Here is a 24,206-nt window from a genome sequence, read left to right as displayed (position 1 = left end):
CACACAAAACTCATAATGCTCTTCTCAATTCTTTTGAAAAAAGCCTTCGTGATCACCACCGGGAGGCACTGGAACACAAAAAGGAATCTCGGGAGGACCACCATTTTAACCGCCTGCACCCTACCTGCCAATGACAGGGACACCATGTCCCATCTCTTGAAATCCTCCTCCATCTGTTCCACCAACCGTGTTAAATTAAGCCTATGTAATGTACCCCAATTCTTGGCTATCTGGATCCCCAGGTACTGGAAGTCCCTTGTTACCTTCCTCAACGGTAAATCCTCTATCTCTCTGCTCTGCTCTCCCGGATGCACCACAAATAACTCACTTTTCCCCATGTTCAGTTTATACCCTGAAAAATCCCCAAACTCCCCAAGTATCCGCATTATCTCTGGCATCCCCTCCGCCGGGTCCGCCACATATAGCAACAAATCATCCGCATACAGAGATACCCGATGTTCTTCTCCCCCCCCTAAGTACTCCCCTCCACTTCCTGGAACCCCTCAGTGCTATGGCCAGGGGTTCAATTGCCAATGCAAACAATAACGGGGACAGAGGACATCCCTGCCTCGTCCCTCTATGGAGCCGAAAATAGTCAGACTCCCGTCCATTCGTGACCACGCTCGCCATCGCGGCCCTATACAGCAACTGTACCCACCTGATATACCCATCCCCAAAGCCAAATCTCCTCAACACCTCCCACAAATAATCCCACTCCACTCTATCAAATGCTTTCTCGGCATCCATCGCCACCACTATCTCCGCTTCCCCCTCTGGTGGGGGCATCATCATTACCCCTAGCAGCCTCCGTATATTTGTATTTAGCTGTCTCCCCTTCACAAACCAAGTTTGGTCCTCATGGACCACCCCCGGGACACAATCCTCTATCCTCATTGCCATTACCTTGGCCAGAATCTTAGCATCCACATTCAGGAGGGAAATGGGCCTGTATGACCCGCATTGCAGCGGGTCTTTTTCCTTCTTTAGGAGGAGCGATATCGTTGCCTCTGACATAGTCGAGGGCAGCTGCCCCCTTTCCCTCGCCTCATTAAAGGTTCTCATCAGCAGCGGGACCAGCAAGTCCAAATATTTCTTATAGAATTCAACTGGGAATCCGTCTGGTCCCGGGGCCTTCCCCGCCTGCATGCTCCCAATCCCTTTCACTACTTCCTCGATCTCAATCTGTGCTCCCAGCCAAACTCTCTCCTGCTCCTCCACCTTAGGAAATTCCAGCTGATCCAGAAAGCACATCATTCTCTCCTTCCCGTCCGGGGGCTGCGCTTCATATAATCTTTCATAAAATGCCTTGAACACTCCATTCACTCTCTCCGTTCCCCGCTCCATCTCTCCCTCCTCATCTCTCACCCCCCCCATCTCTCTCGCTGCTCCCCTTTTCCTCAGTTGGTGGGCCAACAACCTACTCGCCTTCTCCCCATATTCGTACTGTACACCCTGTGCCTTCCTCCATTGTGCCTCTACATTACCCGTAGTCAACAAGTCAAATTCTACATGTAGCCTTTGCCTTTCCCTGTACAGTCCCTCCTCCGGTGCCTCCGCGTATTGTCTGTCCACCCTCAGAAGTTCTTTCAACAACCGCTCCCTTTCCCTACCCTCCTGCTTTCCTTTATGTGCCCTAATAGATATCAGCTCCCCTCTAACCACTGCCTTCAGTGCCTCCCAGACCACTCCCACCTGTACCTCCCCATTATCATTAAGTTCCAAGTACCTTTCAATACACCCCCTCACCCTTAAACACACACCCTCATCTGCCAATAATCCATGTCCATTCTCCAGGGTAGAAGCTGTTGTTTTTCTTCCCCTATCTCCTGGTCCACCCAGTGTGGAGCATGATCCGAGATGGCTATAGCCGTGTACTCCGTCCCCGTCACCTTTGGGATCAGTGCCCTTCCCAAAACAAAAAAATCTATTCGTGAAAATACTTTGTGTACATAGGAGAAAAACGAAAACTCCTTACTCCTAGGTCTACTAAATCTCCAGGGATCTACTCCTCCCATCTGCTCCATAAAATCCTTAAGCAACCTAGCTGCAGCCGGCCTCCTTTCGGTCCTGGACCTCGATCTGTCCAGCCCTGGGTCCTGCACCGTATTAAAGTCTCCACCCATTACCTACTTCTATGTCCGGGATTCGTCCTAACATACGCCTCATAAAATTGGCATCATCCCAGTTTGGGGCATACACGTTGACTAATACCACCGCCTCCCCTTGCAGTTTGCCACTCACCATCACGTATCTGCCCCCACTATCCGCCACTATAGTCTTTGCCTCAAACATTACCCGCTTCCTCACTAGTATGGCCACCCCCCTGTTTTTTGCATCTAGCCCCGAATGAAACACCTGCCCCACCCATCCTTTGCGAAGTCTAACCTGGTCTATCAGCTTCAGATGCGTCTCCTGAAGCATAACCACATCTGCCTTAAGTTTCTTTAGGTGTGCGAGTACCCGTGCCCTCTTAATCGGCCCGTTCAGCCCTCTCACATTCCACGTGATCAACCGGGTTAGGGGGCTCTTTACCCCCCCCCCCCTTGACGACTAGCCATTTCCTTTTTCAATCCAGTTCCTCGCCCGGTTCCCACGTAGCTATATCCCCCCCATTCGGCGCCCCCCCCGCCCCGAACCCCCCCTCCCATACCAGCTCCCCCTTCTCCCCAGCAGCAGCAACCCAGTTAACACCCCCCCCCCCCCCCCGCTAGATCCCAAGCTAGCGTAATTGGACCCCCTCATGTTGCTCCCAGAAGTCAGCAAACTCTGGCCAACCTCGGCTTCCCCCCGTGACCTCGGCTCACACTGTGCGAGGCCCTCCTTCCTGCTTCCCTGTTCCCGCCATGATTACCATAGCGCGGGAACAAAGCCCGCGCTTCCCTTTTGGCCCCGCCCCCAATGGCCGGCGCCCTCAGCTCCTCATCCTCCCTCACCCCCTCCCCCACGACATGGGGAAGAGAGAGAAGTTACAGGGTCGCAGGTTTAACAACTTGGGAAGTCCTCTCTTCCCCCTTTTCCCCCCCTTCATCCCACAAATTCACCCCCCCACTTTTGTCCCAAGCGTTCTTTTTCTGGCCCGCTCACTCCAGCTTCTCCTCGACAATAAATGTCCACGCCTCGTCTGCCGTTTCGAAGTAGTGGTGTTTCCCTAGATGTGTGACCCACAGTCTTGCCGGTTGCAGCATTCCGAATTTGACCTTCCTTTTATGCAACACCGCCTTGGCCCGATTAAAGCTTGCCCTCCTTCTCGCCACCTCCGCACTCCAATCTTGATATACGCGGATCACCGCATTCTCCCACCTATTGCTCCGAGTTTTCTTTGCCCATCTGAGGACCATCTCTCTCTCCTTAAATCGGAGAAATCTCACCACTATTGCTCGAGGAATTTCTCCAGCCCTCGGTCTTCGCGCCATAACCCGATAGGCTCCCTCCACCTCCAGCGGACCTGTCGGGGCCTCCGATCCCATTAACGAGTGCAGCATCGTGCTCACATATGCCCCGACGTCTGCACCTTCGGGAAGACCAAGAATCCTTAGGTTCTTCCTCCTCGCATTATTCTCCAACACCTCCAGCCTTTCCACACATCTTTTGTGTTGTGCCTCGTGGATCTCCGTTTTCACCACCAGGCCCTGTATGTCGTCCTCATTTCAGCAGCCTTTGCCTTCACGACCCGAAGCTCCTGTTCCTGGGTCTTTTGCTCCTCCTTTAGCCCCTCAATCGCTTGTAATATTGGGGCCAACAGCTCCTTCTTCATCTCCTTTTTGAGTTCATCTACGCAACGCCGCAGGAACTCTTGTTGGTCAGGGCCCCATATTAAACTGCCTCCTTCCGACGCCATCTTGCTTTGTGCCTGCCTTCCTGGCCGCTGCTCTAGAGGATCCACCGCAATCCGGCTACTTTCCTCTCTTTTTTCCATCCGTGTCCCGGGGGTATTCCCTTCTAGATTACCGCACAGTGTTATTTGCCATTAAAATTGCCGTTGGGGCTCCTATCAAGAGCCCAAAAGTCCGTTCCACCGGGAGCTGCCGAAACGTGCGACTCAGCTGGTCATCGCCGCACCCGGAAGTCCTGACCCTGAATTATTGATCCACTCACCAGAGGGAATCGTTTTTCTCTGTCCACACTACCAAAACATACCTTAAAAATCTCGATTAGGTCATCTCTTTATTTTCTCTGTTCCAGAATCTTAATGTTTCTGATCTCTCCTCTGAACTGAAGTCCGTCATCAGCAGTGATATGCTGGTAAACATTCTCTGCAACTTTCTAGGATCCTTTTCCTGAAGCCTAGATTATCCACAATATTTCAGCTGAGGCCTAACTAAAGTTTCAACATTCTTTGCTTTCATATTCTGTTCCCCTCTTCGTAAAGCAAAGTCACTCATCTGCTTTTTAAGCACCTGCACCTTGCCCTGGATTTGTGTACATGGTCACCAAGGTCTCTCTGTTCATCTGCACGTTTCAAAATGGTCACAGAATATAATCAAACAGACTCTCAGTTCTCCCACCACACTGAAGCTGCCCAGGGCACTGGGTGAAGGCCCTACCTGAGATGCAACAGCCAAGCTACTTTTGTAAATTCCCATCAGCCTGGTCTTTCCATTAACTGCATAATGTTTTCTTCAACAGAACAAAAGCCGCCAAAATTCTGTGCTGCAAGGAAACAACAGCCATGTCAGTGGCAAAGGATGATGGGACAGCGGAGAGCTTCTGGGAGGTCAGTCATATGCCCTGCCCTCACATCCACAATTCCCCCACCATGCCCCAACTGCACACACAGCCATGTTTCTCGGTTACCGTGTGATATTTCTCCTCCCGGTTACCATGTGATGTTTCTCTCCCTCTTCCTGTGTTTCAGTTCTGCTCACTGTGTCTCTCCTCTCTCTGTAGCCAGGACAGTACAGGCGAACGGTCAGGCGTTTTGACGACGGTCACCGGCTCTGCAATGACCTGCTCAGCTGTTTCCAGGAACGGTCCCATATTGAGAAGCAGTACGCGCAGCAACTGACCAACTGGTCCCAGAAATGGAAAACCCTAGTGGACAAGGGTAGGTGTCTGGGAGAGCAGAATAGCCCCAAAACTGCAGCGCCCATCCCACTGAGCACAGTCAACAAGTGAATGCTGTCAGGCAGTGTGTCTTCACCACTGGAGTGTGTCTCTCTCTCAGAGCACTGAGTCCACACAAGCGAGGGGGAGAGGAAATCAGCACCAGCACTTTGTCCTGGCCCAGTGGGGTCACTGCACCCCACCCCCGTGGGGTCACTACATCCCCCTAGGTGTCACACTGTAAGAGTGGGGGGGGACAGGCTGTTGGGAGAAAGCAGGAGGCGCCGTGCGGCGGCGGGGGTGGCGCCGCTGGGGGAGGAGGCGAGAGGGGGCCGCTGGGGGAGGAGCGTGTGGGAGGAGGCGAGGGGGGGGGGGTTTGGGAGGAGGGTGGGCCGCTGTGGGAGGAGGCAAGAGGGGGGCTGCTGTGGGAGGTGGGGGGGGTTTTGGGAGGAGGAGGGGGGGTCGCTGTGGGAGGAGGCAAGAGGGGGGCTGCTGTGGGAGGTGGGGGGGGTTTTGGGAGGAGGAGGGGGGGTCGCTGTGGGAGGAGGAGGAGGTGAGAGGGGCGCTGTGGGAGGAGGAGGTGAGAGGGGCACTGCGTGAGGAGGAGGAGGGGAGGTGCTGTGTGAGGAGGAGGGGGGGCTGCTGTGGGGAGGAGGGGGAGTGGCACTGCGTGAGAAGGAGGAGGGGGGGCGCTGTGGGAGGAGGCGGGGGGGCGCTGTGGGAGGAGGCGGGGGGGGCTCTTTGGGAGGAGGAGGGGGGGCTGCTGTGGGAGGAGGAGGGGGGGGCGCTGTGGAAGGATGATGGGGGCGCTATGGGAGGGGGAGGAGGAGCGAGGGGGGCGCTGTGGGAGGAGGAGGTGGGGGAGCGCTGTGGGAGGAGGAGGGGGGGCGCTGTGGGAGGAGGAGGGGGGGCGCTGTGGGAGGAGGTGGGGGGGCGCTGTGGGAGGAGGAGGTGGGGGGGCGCTGTGGGAGGAGGAGGGGGGGCGCTGTGGGAGGAGGAGGGGGGGCGCTGTGGGAGGAGGAGGAGGGGGCGCTGTGGGAGGAGGAGGGGGGGCGCTGTGGGAGGAGGAGGGGGGGGCGCTGTGGGAGGAGGAGGGGGGGCGCTGTGGGAGGAGGAGGGGGGGCGCTGTGGGAGGAGGAGGGGGGGCGCTGTGGGAGGAGGAGGGGGGGCGCTGTGGGAGGAGGAGGGGGGGGCGCTGTGGGAGGAGGAGGGGGGGGCGCTGTGGGAGGAGGAGGGCGGGCGCTGTGGGAGGAGGAGGGGGGGCGCTGTGGGAGGAGGAGGGGGGGCCGCTGGGGGAGGTGGAGGAGGGGGGCCGCTGGGGGAGGTGGAGGAGGGGGCCGCTGGGGGAGGTGGAGGAGGGGGGCCGCTGGGGGAGGTGGAGGAGGGGGGGCGCTGTGGGAGGATGATGGGGGCGCTATGGGACGGGGAGGAGGAGCGGGGGGGGGCCTGTGGGAGGAGGAGGGGGGGGGCGCCGCCTTCCTCCATTGTGCCTCTGCATTACCCGTAGTCAACAAGTCAAATTCTACATGTAGCCTTTGCCTTTCCCTGTACAGTCCCTCCTCCGGTGCCTCCGCGTATTGTCTGTCCACCCTCAGAAGTTCTTTCAACAACCGCTCCCTTTCCCTACCCTCCTGCTTTCCTTTATGTGCCCTAATAGATATCAGCTCCCCTCTAACCACTGCCTTCAGTGCCTCCCAGACCACTCCCACCTGTACCTCCCCATTATCATTAAGTTCCAAGTACCTTTCAATACACCCCCTCACCCTTAAACACACACCCTCATCTGCCAATAATCCATGTCCATTCTCCAGGGTGGAAGCTGTTGTTTTTCTTCCCCTTTCTCCTGGTCCACCCAGTGTGGAGCATGATCCGAGATGGCTATAGCCGTGTTCTCCGTCCCCGTCACCTTTGGGATCAGTGCCCTTCCCAAAACAAAAAAATCTATTCGTGAAAATACTTTGTGTACTTAGGAGAAAAACGAAAACTCCTTACTCCTAGGTCTACTAAATCTCCAGGGATCTACTCCTCCCATCTGCTCCATAAAATCCTTAAGCACCCTAGCTGCAGCCGGCCTCCTTTCGGTCCTGGACCTCGATCTGTCCAGCCCTGGGTCCTGCACCGTATTAAAGTCTCCACCCATTACCAACTTCCCTACTTCTATGTCCGGGATTCGTCCTAACATACGCCTCATAAAATTGGCATCATCCCAGTTCGGGGCATACACGTTGACTAATACCACCGCCTCCCCTTGCAGTTTGCCACTCACCATCACGTATCTGCCCCCACTATCTGCCACTATAGTCTTTGCCTCAAACATTACCCGCTTCCTCACTAGTATGGCCACCCCCCTGTTTTTTGCATCTAGCCCCGAATGAAACACCTGCCCCACCCATCCTTTGCGAAGTCTAACCTGGTCTATCAGCTTCAGATGCGTCTCCTGAAGCATAACCACATCTGCCTTAAGTTTCTTTAGGTGTGCGAGTACCCATGCCCTCTTAATCGGCCCGTTCAGCCCTCTCACATTCCACGTGATCAACCGGGTTGGGGGGCTCTTTACCCCCCCCCCCCCCCCCCCCCCTTGACGACTAGCCATTTCCTTTTTCAATCCAGCTCCTCGCCCAGTTCCCACGTAGCTGTATCCCCCCCAGGCGGCGCCCCCCCCGCCCTGAACCCCCCCTCCCATACCAGCTCCCCCTTCTCCCCAGCAGCAGCAACCCAGTTAACCCCCCCCCCGCTAGATCCCAAGCTAGCGTAATTGGACCCCCTCATGTTGCTCCCAGAAGTCAGCAAACTCTGGCCAACCTCGGCTTCCCCCCGTGACCTCGGCTCACACTGTGCGAGGCCCTCCTTTCTGCTTCCCTGTTCCCGCCATGATTACCATAGCGCGGGAACAAAGCCCGCGCTTCCCTTTTGGCCCCGCCCCCAATGGCCGGTGCCCTCAGCTCCTCATCCTCCCTCACCCCCTCCCCCACGACATGGGGAAGAGAGAGAAGTTACAGGGTCGCAGGTTTAACAACTTGGGAAGTCCTTTCTTCCCCCTTTTCCCCCCTTCATCCCACAAATTCACCCCCCCCCCCCCACTTTTGTCCCAAGCGTTCTTTTTCTGGCCCGCTCACTCCAGCTTCTCCTCGACAATAAATGTCCACACCTCGTCTGCCGTTTCGAAGTAGTGGTGTTTCCCTAGATGTGTGACCCACAGTCTTGCCGGTTGCAGCATTCCGAATTTGACCTTCCTTTTATGCAACACCGCCTTGGCCCGATTAAAGCTTGCCCTCCTTCTCGCCACCTCCGCACTCCAATCTTGATATACGTGGATCACCGCATTCTCCCACCTACTGCTCCGAGTTTTCTTTGCCCATCTGAGGACCATCTCTCTGTCCTTGTATCGGAGAAATCTCACCACTATTGCTCGAGGAATTTCTCCAGCCCTCGGTCTTCGCGCCATAACCCGATAGGCTCCCTCCACCTCCAGCGGACCTGTCGGGGCCTCCGATCCCATTAACGAGTGCAGCATCGTGCTCACATATGCCCCGACGTCCGCCCCTTCTGCACCTTCGGGAAGACCAAGAATCCTTAGGTTCTTCCTCCTCGCATTATTCTCCAGCACCTCCAGCCTTTCCACACATCTTTTGTGTTGTGCCTCGTGGATCTCCGTTTTCACCACCAGGCCCTGTATGTCGTCCTCATTTCAGCGGCCTTTGCCTCACGACCCGAAGCTCCTGTTCCTGGGTCTTTTGCTCCTCCTTTAGCCCCTCAATCGCTTGTAATATCGGGGCCAACAGCTCCTTCTTCATCTCCTTTTTGAGTTCATCTACGCAACGCCGCAGGAACTCTTGTTGGTCAGGGCCCCATATTAAACTGCCTCCTTCCGACGCCATCTTTTGGAGGGGGGCCGCTGGGGGAGGTGGAGGAGGGGAGCCGCTGGGGGAGTTGGAGGAGAGGTGCCGCTGGGGGAGGTGGAGGAGGGGGGCCGCTGGGGGAGGTGGAGGAGGGGGGCCGCTGGGGGAGGTGTAGGAGGGGGGCCACTGGGTGAGTTGGAGGAGGGGGGCCACTGGGTGAGTTGGAGGAGGGGAGCCGCTGGGGGAGTTGGAGGAGGGGGGCCGCTGGGGGAGGTGGAGGAGGGGGGCCGCTGGGGGAGGTGGAGGAGGGGGGGCCGCTGGGGGAGGTGGAGGAGGGGGGCCGCTGGGGGAGGAGGAGCGGGGGGGGCTGTGGGAGGAGGAGGGAGATGCTGTGGGAGGAGGAGGTGGGGGGGCGCTGTGGGAGGAGGAGGAGGTGGGGGGGCGCTGTGGGAGGAGCAGGAGGTGAGGGGGCACTGCGTGAGGAGGAGGAGGAGGGGGAGCGCTGTGGGAGGAAATGGGGGGCGCTGTGGGAGGATGATGGGGGTGCTATGGGAGGGGGAGGAGGAGCGGGGGGGGATGTGGGAGGAGGAGGAAGGGGGGCGCTGTGGGAGGAGGAGGAAGGGGGGCGCTGTGGGAGGAGATGGGGGGGCGCTGTGGGAGGAGGAGGAGGTGAGGGGGCACTGCGTGAGAAGGAGGTGGGGGGCGCTGTGGGAGGAGGTGGGGGGGGCTGGGGGAGTTGGAGGAGGGGAGCCGCTGGGGGAGTTGGAGGAGAGGGGCCGCTGGGGGAGGTGGAGGAGGGGGGGAGCTGGTGGAGGAGGGGGGAGGTGGAGGAGGGGTGCCGCTGTGGGAGGAGGAGGGGGGCCACTGGGGGAGGAGGAGGAGGGGTGCCGCTGGGGGAGGTGGAGGAGGGGGGCCGCTGGGGGAGGTGGAGGAGGGGGGGCCGCTGGGGGAGGTGGAGGAGGGGGGCCGCTGGGGGAGGTGGAGGAGGGCGGGCGCTGTGGGAGGATGATGGGGGCGCTATGGGAGGGGGAGGAGGAGCGGGGGGGTGCTGTGGGAGGAGGTGGGGGGCGGCTGTGGGAGGAGGAGGAGGTGGGGCGGCTGTGGGAGGAGGAGGTGGGGCGGCTGTGGGAGGAGGAGGGGGGGGCTGTGGGAGGAGGAGGGGGGGCGCTGTGGGAGGAGGAGGTGGGGCGGCTGTGGGAGGAGGAGGGGGGGCTGTGGGAGGAGGAGGGGGGGCGCTGTGGGAGGAGGAGGGGGGGCGCTGTGGGAGGAGGAGGGGGGGCGCTGTGGGAGGGGGAGGGGGGGCGCTGTGGGAGGGGAGGGGGGCGCTGTGGGAGGGGGAGGGGGGGCGCTGTGGGAGGAGGAGGGGGGCGCTGTGGGAGGAGGAGGGGGGCGGCTGTGGGAGGAGGAGGGGGGGCGGCTGTGGGAGGAGGAGGGGGGGGCGGCTGTGGGAGGAGGAGGGGGGGGCGGCTGTGGGAGGAGGAGGGGGGGGCGGCTGTGGGAGGAGGAGGGGGGGCGGCTGTGGGAGGAGGAGGGGGGGCGGCTGTGGGAGGAGGAGGGGGGGCGGCTGTGGGAGGAGGAGGGGGGGCGGCTGTGGGAGGAGGAGGGGGGGCGGCTGTGGGAGGAGGAGGGGGGGCCTCTGTGGGAGGAGGGGGGGGCCGCTGTGGGAGGAGGAGGGGGGGCCGCTGTGGGAGGAGGAGGGGGGGCCGCTGTGGGAGGAGGAGGGTGCCCCGCTGTGTGAGGAGGAGGGGGCGCCCGCTGTGGGAGGAGGAGGGGGCATGACCTGCTTGGAAGGGGGGGGGGAGGAGAGTACCTGTCAGGGGGGGCTGTTCTGTTGGTTTGGCTGTGTGGGGGCTGCGGTTTGTCAGTTGGGGGCTTTCTGCCAGGAGAGGGTGGCTGAGCCTGCCTTGGGACGGCTGGAGGAGGGGCTGCTGGGAGGTGAGGGAGGGAGTTGGGACTAATTTTACCTTCTAATAAGAGTCGATAGTCTGGTTGATTGGAGGTGTCAAAAATACCCCTTTATTGCTGTACATTTGAATAAGATCTTAATCAAAACGTAAAAACAAAATATCAAACAATACATCAGGTCAAACACTAGCTGATTCAAGAATTCTGGAACAAAGCCCTCGACCACAAGATCTTTTGCGGAAATTCTTATTTCTGGTTTAACCCCTCATTTACTCTCATTGGTTTCTAATTCTCAGCTGAGACCTCTTGGTTTGTTCAAATGAGTGTCTGTTACTTCGAGGATGATTTATTACTCCAACATTGGACATCACTTTAAGATTGACCGGTGCCTATCAAACCTAGCTTAGCGTCTGTGTGCACAATCTCAGAAGATTATTGGATATTGTTCTCACACGTTCCATGTTACACAGTTCGGCCCAGAGACCTTGCAGTAACTGATTAGTTGATTAGACCAGGAACAATCTTAGTGCTGAATACACTGAAATACAATGGATAATTCATTATGTGAAACAATGACTGGATTCCCACAGTCAAGACACTTCAATAATTTTACCTCTCAGCCATATGCATTCAACTAGCACCTAAAACTATATCAATACTCTATCTGAGGGGCTGCCAGGATGTGGGAGAGCGATATCGTGGTGGAAGAAACAGTGTTGGGTTTTGATTTGTGCACACTGGGTGATCAGGTGTGGAGATGAGGGTAGTGCAGTTGATGTAGTTTACATGGATTTCAGCAAAGCCTTTGACAAGGTCCCACATGGGAGACAGATAAAGAAAGTAAAAGTGCATGGGATCCAGGGTAACTTGGCAAGTTGGAACCAAAATTGGCTCAGTGATAGGTGGTGGTAGAAGGCTGATTGTGTGATTGAAGACTTGTGTCCAGTGGCATACCAGGGGGATTAGTGCTAGGCTCCTTATTGTGATCTCTGTAAATGATATGGATTAGAATGTGGGGGAATGATAAATAAATTTGCAGGTGACACACCGATTTGCTGGGTGGTTGACAGGGAAGTTGTAGATGGATTGGTTAGTTGGGATGGAATAGTGCAGATGGAATTTAACACTGAAAAGTGTGAGGTGATGCACTTTGGAAGGAGCAAAAAGACAAGAGTACTTGATGGCATGTATTAGGCTCCTTCCTGTTTGTCCCCTCATTTCCTCTGATTATTTTTGCTGTTTCACTTTGATCCATGGATCATTAATGGACATCTCACTTGAAAGCAAGCAGCCTGAACATTTCAATCCAGCAGGAAAAGTCTGGAAAGCTGTGCTGGTTGAAACTGGAGATTGCAGACTGGACGGCACCAGTGACCGAGAAATGGGTTCGGACTTGGTTTGATTGGCTGGTGGCCAAAGATTGGGCTGTGCTCTGCCTGCTAACAGGTGGTGATTGGATATTATTCCACTGGAAGGCTTTTCAGACTCCTGAGGTTCCAGTTTGGTTTCAGTTTTGATTCTGACAGCAAGAAGCAGACATTACTCTGCTAACTCTCCAGAAAAATCCAGCTAACTCTCTCCAGAAAGCCACTGCGAGGGCTGATTCTCCAGAAAGCCTCTGGATGTGTTCTCCTGAGACTACAGAGACCTGAAGACAAACAGCGAAGTGAAAGCAAAGTTTGATGTGAATCGGTATACAGGAAAGTCATCACGGGCTGCAGACAAAGTCAAGGACCTAGTTTTTCAACCAGACTCTGTGAATGTTTATTTCTAAAACCGGATATCTGAAAGAATCCACAGTAAAAGCCTTGAACTGAAGGACGGGATTTATGCAAGGCTGATAACAAAACACAATCTGAAGCAAAGACTCTTATCTTTTGGCTTTCAACCTTATCGAGGAACTACAGCAACTGTTCATTCCTGTCTGGCACAAAGGTAAAGGGGGTAAAAGGGCCAATCCATGGCTTACAAAGGAAATTAGAAATAGTATTCGATACATGGAAGAATCATACAGATTGGCCAAGAAAAATAATAGGTCTGAGGGTTGGGAGCAGTTTAGAATTCAGCAAAGAAGGGCAAAGCGATCGATTAAGAAGGGGAAAGTACAGTACGAAAGGAAGCTTGCAGGGAACATAAAGACTGACAGTAAGAGTTTCTATAGATATGTGAAGAGAAAGAGATTGGTGAAGAGAAAGAGATTGGTAAAGAGAAATGTAGGCCTGTTATTGGCCAGGGTTTAGAGAACCCCAAAGTGTACCATGGAGTTCACCTGACCCACGACCTTTACTAGATTGTGGTATGGGGAGCACACGGCCCACTCTCCAGGTGTGGTGCAGCAGAAATTTAAAAGTAATTTTTAAAGCAAAACAATGTTTATTCTATGAACTCAGTTAACCTTTTTAAAACATACAGTGAACATCTTAGCAACCATCAATTCAAATACACCCCCCAAAGAATACAACACTCTTAAGTAATCCTTAAACTTTCCTTTTATAAAATCCATAAGACAAAAATCCTTTTTACAGAAGCACATCAGGTTTAAATTCTCTACTGAGAGCAGTTATCACTCTGAATTCACCAAATGATCTAGATATAGTCTTTAGATGGACAGAGATCGAAATTACACCTTCTTTGACTGGCTTCAGCTCCAACACTAAAGCGAAACCAAAAAACACAGCCACACCCCAGCTTTTCCACAAAGCGGAACTAAAAAACAGAGCCAGAGCCCAGCTCCACCCACACCCTGACATCACTGCAGCCACTTGAGCAGACAAACATAAGAACATAAGAATTAGGAACAGGAGTAGGCCATCTGGCCCCTCGAGCCTGCTCCGCCATTTAATGAGATTATGGCTGATCTTTGTGGACTCCACTCTCCGGCCCGTACACTATATCCCTGAATCCCTTTATTCTTTAGAAAGGCATCTATCTTTTTCTTAAAAACGTTTAAAGAAGAAGCCTCAACTGCTTCACTGGGCAAGGAATACCAGAGATTCACAACCCTTTGGGTGAAGAAGTTCCTCCTACACTCCGTCCTAAATCTACCTCCCCTTATTTTGAGGCTATGCCCCCTAGTTCTGCTTTCCCCGACCCGCATCTATCCTATCGATTCCCTTCATACTTTTATATGTCTCAATAAGATCCCCCCCGCATCCTTCTAAACGCCAATGAGAACATCCCAGTCTACTCAACCTCTCGTCATAATCTAATCCCCTCAACTCTGGGATCAACCTAGTGAATCTCCTCTGCAGTCCCTCCAGTTCCAATATGTCCTTTCTCAGGTAAGGAGACCAAAACTGAACACTACTCCAGATGCGGCCTCACCAACACCCGATACAATTGCAGCATAACCTCACTAGTCTTGAACTCCATCCCTCTAGCAATGAAAGACAAAACTCGATTAGCCTTCTTAATCACCTGTTGCACCTGCACACCAACTTTTTGCGACTCGTGCACCAGCACACCCAGGTCCCTCTGCACAGCAGCATGTTTTAACATCTTACCGTTTAAATAATAATCCATTCTGCTGTTATTCCTCCCAAAATGGATAGCCTCACACTTGGCAACATTGAATTCTATCTGCCAGACCCTAGCCCATTCACCTAACCTATCCAAATCCTTCTGCAGACTTCCAGTATCCTCTGCACTTTTTGCTTTACCACTCATCTTAGTGTCCTCTGCAAACTTTGACACATTGCACTTGGTCCCCAACTCCAAATCGTCTATGTAAATTGTGAACAACTGCGGGCCCAACACTGATCCTTGAGGGACCCCACTAGTTACAGGTTGCCAACCAGAGAAACACCCATTTATCCACACTCTCTGTTTTCTGTTAGTTAACCAATCCTCTACCCATGCTACCACTTTACCCTCAATGCCATGCATCTTTAGTTTATGCAGCAACCTTTTGTGTGGCACCTTGTCAAAAGCTTTCTGGAAATCCAGATATACCACATCCATTGGCTCCCCGTTATCTACTGCACTGGTAACGGCCTCAAAAAATTCTACCAAATTAGTCAGACACGACCTACCCTTTGTGAACCCATGCTGCGTCTGCCCAATGGGACAGTTTCCCTCCAGGTGCCCTGCTATTTCCTCCTTAATGATAGATTCCAGCATTTTCCCTACAACCGAAGTTAAACTTACCGGCCTATAATTACCCGCTTTCTGCCGACCTCCTTTTTTAAACAGTGGTGGCACGTTTGCTACTTTCCAATCCTCTGGGACCACCCCAGAGTCTAGTGAATTTTGATAAATTATCACTAGTGCATTTACAATTTCCCAAGCCATCTCTTTTAACACTCTGGGATGCATCCCATCAGGGCCAGGAGACTTATCTACCTTTAGCCCCATTAGCTTGCCCAATACTGCCTCCTTAGTGATTACAATCATCTCAAGGTCCTCACCTATCATATCTTTATTTCCATCAGTCACTGGCATGTTATTTGTGTCCTCCACTGTGAAGACTGACCCAAAAAACCTGTTCAGCTCCTCAGCCATTTCCCCGTCTCCTATTATTAAATCTCCCTTCTCATCTTCCAAAGGACCAATATTTACCTTAGCCACTCTTTTTTGTCTTATATATTTGTAGAAGCTTTTACTATCTGCTTTTATGTTCTGAGCCGGTTTACTTTCATAGTCTACCTTACTCTTTATAGCTTTTTTAGTAGCTTTCTGTTGTCCCCTAAAGACTTCCCAGTCCTCTAGTCTCCCACTAATTTTTGCCACTTTGTATGTTTTTTCCTTCAATTTGATACTCTCCCTCACCTCCTTAGATATCCACGGTCGATTTTTCCCCTTTCTACCGTCTTTCTTTTTTGTCGGTATGAACCTTTTCTGAACACTGTGAAAGATCGCTCGGAAGGTTCTCCACTGTTCCTCAACTGCTTCACCACGAAGTCTTTGCTCCCAGTCTACCTTAGCTAGTTCTTCTCTCATCCCATTGTAATCGCCTTTGTTTGAGCATAAAACACTAGTGTTTGATTTTACCTTGTCATCCTCCAACTGTATTTTAAATTCCACCATATTGTGGTCGCTCCTTCCAAGAGGATCCCGAACTATGAGATCATTAATCAATCCTGCCTCATTACACAGGACCAGATCTAGGACCGCTTGTTCCCTTGTAGGTTCTATTACACACTGTTCCAGGAAATTATCCCGGGCACATTCTATAAACTCTTCCTCAAGGCTGCCTTTACCAACCTGGTTAAACCAATCGGTATGCAGATTAAAATCTCCCATGATAACCGCTGTACCATTTCTACATGCATCCGTTATTTCTTTGCTTATTGCCTGCCCTACCATCCTGTTACTATTTGGTGGCCTATAGACTACTCCTATCAGTGACCTTTTCGCCTTACTATTCCTGATTTCCACCCAAATTGATTCAACCTTGTCCTCCATAGCACCAATATCATCCCTTACTATTACCCGGATGCCATCCTTAAACAACAAAGCTGCACCACCGCCCTTACCGTCCATTCTATCCTTTCGTATAGTCTGATACCCTTGGATATTTAATTCCCAGTCGTGACCATCTTTTAACCATGTTTCAGTAGTCATTCACGATGATTTGCGCCATCAACTCATTTACCTTATTTCGTATACTACGAGCATTCAGGTAAAGTACACTTGTGCTGTTTTTTATGTCTTTGTTATGAATCTTCACGTCTTGATCAGTAACTTTTCGCAATTTATTTTTCCTCTTACCCTTTCTCCTAATTTTCCTTGTCTTTGAACCCATATCTCTACATAATAACCTGTCACGTAACCTGCTGCCTTGATCTCCATTAACCATTATACTGTCCATAGCTTTACACTTCCCTTCCCCCCAACTTGCTAGTTTAAAGTCCTTGTGACCAACCTATTTATCCTATTCGCTAGAACACTGGTCCCAGAATGGTTCAGGTGAAGACCGTCCCAACGGTACAGGTCCCTCCTGCCCCAGTACTGATGCCAATGCCCCATGAAATGGAATCCCTCTTTCCCGCACCACTCCTTTAGCAACGTGTTAACTTCTCTAATTTTCTCAACCCTATGCCAATTGGCAAGTGGCTCGGTAGTAATCCAGAGATTATAACCCTGGAGGACCTGCTCTTTAATTTAGTCCCTAGTGTTTGATAATCCCCAAACAGGTCCTCTTTCCTAGTCTTACCTATGTTGTTAGTCCCAACGTGGACCACAACAACTGCATCCTCCCCCTCCCTCTCCAAAATCCTTTCAAGCCGATCAGAGATGTCCCTCACCCTGGCACCGGGCAGGCAACATACCATGCGGGACTCTCGATCTGGCTTACAAAGGATGCCATCAATCCCCCTAATTATAGAATCCCCTACAACTACCACTTGTCTTTTTGCTCCCCCCTCTTGAATGGCTTCCTGTACCACGGTGCAGTGGTCAGTCAACGCATCCTCCCTACAGCCCTCTTCCTCATCCACACAGGGAGCAAGTACCTCATACCTGTTGGACAAGGTCAAGGGCTGAGGCTTCTCAACTCCTAAACTCAGGATCCCCCTACCTGCCTCCCTTGCAGTCACACCACTCTGTCCCTGACCACTGTCCGAATTAACAGTACTTATTCTACCGGGTGTGACTGCCTCCTGAAACAAAGCGTCCAGGTAATGTTCCCCCTCCCTGATGTGCCGCAGTGTGTGCAGCTCGGTCTCCAGCTCATCAATTCTGAGCCGAAGTTCCTCGAGCAGCCAACACTTGCTGCAGATGTGGTCACTGACGGTCTCAATGGGATCCATCAGTTCCATCATCATACAGCAACAGCACGTCACCTGTCCAGCCATATTCAACTAGTTAATTAATTTAAATATTTCTTTTAAAAATTTTCTTTATAGAAACTCGAGGATAAACCCGAACACCGACAAAAACACAGCCACTCATCCGAACTCAGTCACTCACCTAAACTCAGATGCACTCTGTTCCAATCAGCACTCTGTGACTAAAGGCTCTCCTGCCACACCTTTTGTGCACTCACCTGCCACACCTTTTGTGCATGCAGGTGCAGCAGGCGGTAAAGAAGGCGAATGGTATGCTGGCCTTCATTGCGAGAGGTTTCGAGTGTAGAAGCAGGGATGTGTTGCTGCAATTGTGCAGGGCCTTGGTGAGGCCACACTTGGAGTATTGTGTGCAGTTTTAGTCTCCTTCTCTGAGGAAGGATGTACTTGCTCTCGAGGGAGTGCAGCAAAGGTGTACCAGACTGATTCCAGGGATGGCAGGACTGTCATATGAGGAGAGATTGACTAGGTTGGGATTGTTCTCGCTGGAGTTCAGAAGAATGAGGGGATCTTGCAGAGGCTTATACAATTGTAACAGGACTAGACAGGGTAGATGCAGGGAAGATGTTACCAATGATGGGTGTGTCCAGAACCAGGGGTCACAGTCTGAGGATTCAGGGTAAACCATTTCGGACAGAGATAAGGAGACATTTCTTCACAGAGTGATGAGCCTGTGGAATTCATTACCACAGGAAGTTTAGTTAATTAACTTAAAAGTTGCTGTTTGGTTTAGAAGAAGGTGAATTTTCAATCAGCTTTAAACAAAGCTTCTACTTGTAGGCATTTGGAGCTGGAGCTTGTTAATTAGTTAATTGGATTAGGCCAGTTTTCAGAGGCTAGATTCACAGTATAAAAGTGATCCCCTACAGTGCAGACTTTGTTTGCACTGAGTGCTGAATTTGGTGCATTTGAGTGCTATAGTGAGCGTTTGGTGACTGAGGGAGTTAGGTGAGGAGGGAGTAAGGTGCTCCTTTCATTTTGTTTCCTACATTTCTGCAAAGAGTGAGAAGAGAGCCAGGAGTTTACAGAGAGTGCAGCTGACTGGGAGCAGAGTCGGAGGGCGGAGATCCAGTTGGTCCACAGGGCAGCTATATTCTGTAATGTAAGAGGGGATGGAGGCTAGGACAGTTGCATGCTTCTGGAGGATGTGGGTGGTGAGGGATACCACCGGTGTCCCTGCTGATTATACCTGCGGGAAGTGCACCCAACTCCAGCTCCTCAAAGACCGTGTTAGGGAACTGGAGCTGAAGCTGGATGAACTTCGGATCATCCGGGAGGCAGAGGGGGTGATAGAGAAGAGTTACAGGGAGGTAACCACACCCAAGGTACAGGACAAGAATAGCTGGGTTACAGTCAGGGGGAAAAAAACAAACAGGCAGACAGTGCAGGGATCCCTCGTGGCCGTTCCCCTTCAAAACAAGTATACCGTTTTGGATGCTGTTGGGGGGGGGGATGACCTACCGGGGGAAGGCCCTAGCAGCCAGGTCTCTGGCACTGAATCTGGCTCTGGGGCTCAGAAGGGAAGGGGGGAGAATAGAAAAGCAATAGTTGTAGGAGATTCAATGGCTAGGGGAATAGATAGGAGATTCTGTGGTCGCGAGCGAGATTCCCGGAAGGTATGTTGCCTCCCGGGTGCCAGGGCCAGGGATGTCTCGGATCGTGTCTTAAGGATCCTTAAGGGGGAGGGGGAGCAGCCAGAAGTCGTGGTGCACATTGGTACCAACGACGTAGGTAGGAAAAGGGGTGTGGAGGTAATAAATGAATTTAGGGAGTTAGGCTACAAGTTAAAAGCCAGGACAGACAGAGTTGTCATCTCTGGTTTGTTGCCGGTGCCACGTGATAGCGAGGCTAGGAATAGGGAGAGAGTGCAGCTGAACACGTGGCTGCAGGAATGGTGTAGGAGGGAGGACTTCAGGTATTTGGATAATTGGAGCGCATTCTGGGGAAGGTGGGACCTGTACAAGCAGGACGGGTTGCATCTGAACCAGAGGGGCACCAATATCCTGGGAGGGAGGTTTTCTAGTACTCTTCGGGAGTGTTTAAACTAATTTGGCAGGGGAATGGGAACCGGATTTGTAGTCCAGCAACTAAGGTAGCCGATATTCAGGACGCCAAAGAGTGTAATGAGGCAGTGGGAAAGGGAACACTGACAAAGGAGAGTACTTGCAGGCACAGAGATGGGTTGAAGTGTGTATACTTCAATGCAAGAAGCATCAGGAATAAGGTGGGTGAACTTAAGGCATGGATCGGTATTTGGGACTACGTGTGGTGGCCAACACGGAAACTTGGATAGAAGAGGGGCAGAAGTGGTTGTTGGAGGTCCCTGGTTATAGATGTTTCAATAAGATTAGGGAGGGTGGTAAAAGAGGTTGGGGGGGGGGGGGGGTGGCATTGTTAATTAGAGATAGTATAACAGCTGCAGAAAGGCAGTTCGAGGAGTATCTGCCTACTGAGGCAGTATGGGTTGAAGTCAGAAATAGGAAAGGAGCAGTCACCTTGTTAGGAGTTTTCTATAGGCCCCCCAATAGTAGCAGAGATGTGGAGGAACAGATTGGGAAACAGATTTTGGAAAGGTGCAGAAGTCTCAGGGTAGTAGTCATGGGTGACTTTAACTTCCCAAACATTGAGTGGAAACTCTTTAGATCAAATAGTTTGGATGTGGTGGTGTTTGTGCAATGTGTCCAGGAAGCTTTTCTAACACAGTATGTAGATTGTCCGACCAGAGGAGGGGCAATATTGGATTTAGTACTTGGTAATGAACCAGGGCAAGTGATAGATTTGTTAGTGGGGGAGCATTTTGGAGATAGTGACCACAATTCTGTGACTTTCACTTTAGTAATGGAGAGGGATACGTGCATGCAACAGGGCAAGGTTTACAATTGGGGGAAGGATAAATACGATGTTGTCAGACAAGAATGGAAGTGCATAAATTGGGAACATAGGCTGTCAGGGAAGGACACAAGTGAAATGTGGAACTTGTTCAAGCAACAGGTGCTACATGTCCTTGATATGTATGTCCCTGTCAGGCAGGAAAGAGATGGTCGAGTGAGGGAACCATGGTTGACAAGAGAGGTTGAATGTCTTGTTAAGAGGAAAAAGGAGACTTGTGTAAGGCTGAGGAAACAAGGTTCAGACAGGGCGTTGGAGGGATACAAGATAGCCAGGAGGGAACTGAAGAAAGGGATTAGGAGAGCTAAGAGAGGGCATGAACAATCTTTGGCGGGTTGGATCAAGGAAAACCCCAAGGCCTTTTACACATATGTGAGAAATATGAGAATGACTAGAGCGAGGGTAGGTCCGATCAAGGACAGTAGCGGGAGATTGTGTATGGAGTCTGAAGAGATAGGAGAGGTCTTGAACGAGTACTTTTCTTCTGTATTTACAAATGAGAGGGGCCATATTGTTGGAGAGGACAGTGTGAAACAGACTGGTAAGTCAAGGAAATACTTGTTAGGAAGGAAGATGTGTTGGGCATTTTGAAAAACTTGAGGATAGACAATTCCCCCGGGCCTGACGGGATATATCCAAGGATTCTATGGGAAGCAAGAGATGAAATTGCAGAGCCTTTGGCAATTATCTTTTCGTCCTCACTGTCAACAGGGGAGGTACCAGGGGATTGGAGAGTGGCGAATGTCGTGCCCCTGTTCAAAAAAAGGAATAGGGATAACCCTGGGAATTACAGACCAGTTAGTCTTACTTCGGTGGTAGGCAAAGTCATGGAAAGGGGACTGAAGGATAGGATTTCTGAGCATCTGGAAAGACACTGCTTGATTAGGGATAGTCAGCACGGATTTGTGAGGGGTAGGTCTTGCCTTACAAGTCTTATTGAATTCTTTGAGGAGGTGACCAAGCATGTGGATGAAGGTAAAGCAGTGGATGTAGTGTACATGGATTTTAGTAAGGCATTTGATAAGGTTCCCCATGGTAGACTTCTACAGAAAGTAAGGAGGCATGGGATAGTGGGAAATTTGGCCAGTTGGATAACAAACTGGCTAACCGATAGAAGTCAGAGAGTGGTGGTAGATGGCGAATATTCAGCCTGGATCCCAGTTACCAGTGGCGTACCGCAGGGATCAGTTCTGGGTCCTCTGCTGTTTGTGATTTTCATTAATGACTTGGATAAGGGAGTTGAAGGGTGGGGCAGTAAATTTGCAGATGATACGAAGATTGGTGGAGTTGTGGATAGTGAGGAGGGCTGTTGTCGGCTGCAAAGAGACATAGATAGGATGCAGAGCTGGGCTGAGAAGTGGCAGATGGAGTTTAACACTGAAAAGTGTGAGGTTGTCCATTTTGGAAGGACAAATATGAATGCGGAATACAGGGTTAACGGTAGAGTTCTTGGCAATGTGGAGGAGCAGAGAGATCTTGGGGTCTATGTTCATACATCTTTGAAAGTTGCCACTCAAGTGGATAGAGCTGTAAAGAAGGCCGATGGTGTGCTAGAGTTCATTAATAGATGTGGAGATGCCGGCGTTGGACTGTGGTGAGCACAGTACGAAGTCTTACAACACCAGGTTAAAGTCCAACAGGTTTGTTTCGATGTCACTAGCTTTCGGAGCGCTGCTCCTTCCTCAGGTGAATGAAGAGGTATGTTCCAGAAACATATCTACAGACAAATTCAAAGATGCCAAACAATGCTTGGAATGTGACCATTAGCAGGTGACTAAATCTTTACAGATCCAGAGATGGGGTAACCCCAGGTTAAAGAGGTGTGAATTGTATCAAGCCAGGACAGTTGGTAGGATTTTGCAGGCCAGATGGTGGGGGATGAATGTAATGCAACATGAATCCCAGGTCCCGGTTGAGGCCGCACTCATGTGTGCGGAACTTGGCTGTAAGTTTCTGTTCTGCGTTGTCGCGCGTCCTGAAGGCCGCCTTGGAGAACGCTTACCCGGAGATCAGAGGCTGAATGCCCTTGACTGCTCATTAATAGAGGGATTGAATTTAAGAGCCAAGAGGTGATGATGCAGCTGTACAAAACTTTGGTAAGGCCACATTTGGAGTACTGTGTACAGTTCTGGTTGCCTCTTTTTAGGAAGGATGTGGAAGCTTTGGAAAAGGTGCAAAGGAGATTTACCGGGATGTTGCCTGGAATGGAGAGTAGGTCTTACGAGGAAAGGTTGAGGGTGCTAGGCCTTTTCTGATTAGAACGGAGAAGGATGAGGGGCGACTTGATAGAGGTTTATAAGATGGTCAGGGGAATAGATAGAGTAGACAGTCAGACTTTTTTCCCCAGGTGGAACAAACCATTACAAGGGGACATAAATTTAAGGTGAATGGTGGAAGATATAGGGGGGATGTCACAGGTAGGTTCTTTACCCAGAGAGTAGTGGGGGCATGGAATGCACTGTCTGTGGAAGTAGTTGAGTCAGAAACATTAGGGACCTTCAAGCAGCTATTGGATAGGTACATGGATTACGGTAAAATGATATGGTGTAGATTTATTTGTTCTTGATGGCAGCACGGTAGCATTGCGGATAGCACAATTGCTTCACAGCTCCAGGGTCCCAGGTTCGATTCCGGCTTGGGTCACTGTCTGGGTGGAGTTTGCACATCCTCCCCGTGTCTGCGTGGGTTTCCTCCGGGTGCTCCGGTTTCTTCCCACAGTTCAAAGATGTGCAGGTTAGGTGGATTGGCCATGATAAATTGCCCTTAGTGTCCAAAATTGCCCTTAGTGTTGGGTGGAGGTGTTGACTATGGGTAGGGTGCTCTTTCCAAGAGCCGGTGCAGACTCAATGGGACGAATGGCCTCCTGCACTGTAAATTCAATGATAATCTATCATTAATGTAGGACAAAGGTTCGGCACAACATCGTGGGCCGAAGGGCCTGTTCTGTGCTGTATTTTTCTATGTTCTATGTTGTTGATGCTAAAACTTTGAATATATTCAAGAGGCGGCTGGATATAGCACTTGGAGAGAATGGGATCAAAGGTTCTGGGGAGAAAGCAGGATTAGGCTATTGAGATGGATGATCAGCCATGACCGTGATGAATGGCGGAGCAGGCTCGAAGGGCCAAAAGGACTTTTCCTGCTCCTATCTTCTATGTATCTATGTGTTTTGCACCCCTTCCTCCCCCCTCCCCCTTCTGTGTCTGTGGATAGAGGGTGGGGAAGCTGAAGTGGGAGTCGGGAGTTAAATGATAGTTAACCAGTTGTATTTACTGCATATTTTGTTATAGTTCTTGTCATAAACGGTAATTGTATTTACGTTTACAAACCTGGTGGCTGTAATATTGGGCAGCCAAGGACCAAAGACTCTAGTATTTTCACAAGAATTATAGGTTAATTCCTTGTGTTGGCACGTGGGGCTGGAATTGACTGTGCTCTTGCCCAGGTGCCGTAGCACCGGACACGAGGAAGCTCCGAGGAACAGGAATCTTGAGGTGATTGGCCATATATCCAACACCGGCATCTCCATATCATATATCCTGAAGGCAGCAGGACAGGTTAACTGGGCCGTTGAAACCAATAGGAAACTTGCCTTTCTCAGTTGTGACACAGAATATAAGAGCAGGGAGGTTATGCTGGAGCTGTACAGGACTTTGGTGAGGCCACAGCTGGAGTTTGGTGTGCAGTTCTGGTCACCACACTATAGGAAGGGTGTGATTGCACTGGAGAGGGTGCAGAGGAGATT

The 24,206-nt window shown here is 51.7% G+C and overlaps 1 protein-coding gene across 1 annotated transcript in view; it reads left to right on the top strand.

Moving 5' to 3' along the window:
* The window catches only part of LOC140430251 (protein kinase C and casein kinase II substrate protein 3-like), a 244,603-nt gene that overhangs the window by 151,304 nt on the left and 69,093 nt on the right, over positions 1-24,206 (top strand). The window contains exons 3-5 of the mRNA XM_072517678.1: positions 4,627-4,714; positions 4,888-5,044; positions 12,072-12,172. Coding sequence (XP_072373779.1) covers positions 4,627-4,714; positions 4,888-5,044; positions 12,072-12,172 — 346 coding nt within the window. The remainder of the gene's footprint in view (positions 1-4,626; positions 4,715-4,887; positions 5,045-12,071; positions 12,173-24,206) is intronic.

This window comes from Scyliorhinus torazame, chromosome 10, assembly GCF_047496885.1.
Source record: "Scyliorhinus torazame isolate Kashiwa2021f chromosome 10, sScyTor2.1, whole genome shotgun sequence".
NCBI lineage: Eukaryota > Metazoa > Chordata > Chondrichthyes > Carcharhiniformes > Scyliorhinidae > Scyliorhinus > Scyliorhinus torazame.
Note: the sequence above shows the minus strand (reverse complement) of the source record. Positions and strands in the feature narration are given on the sequence as shown.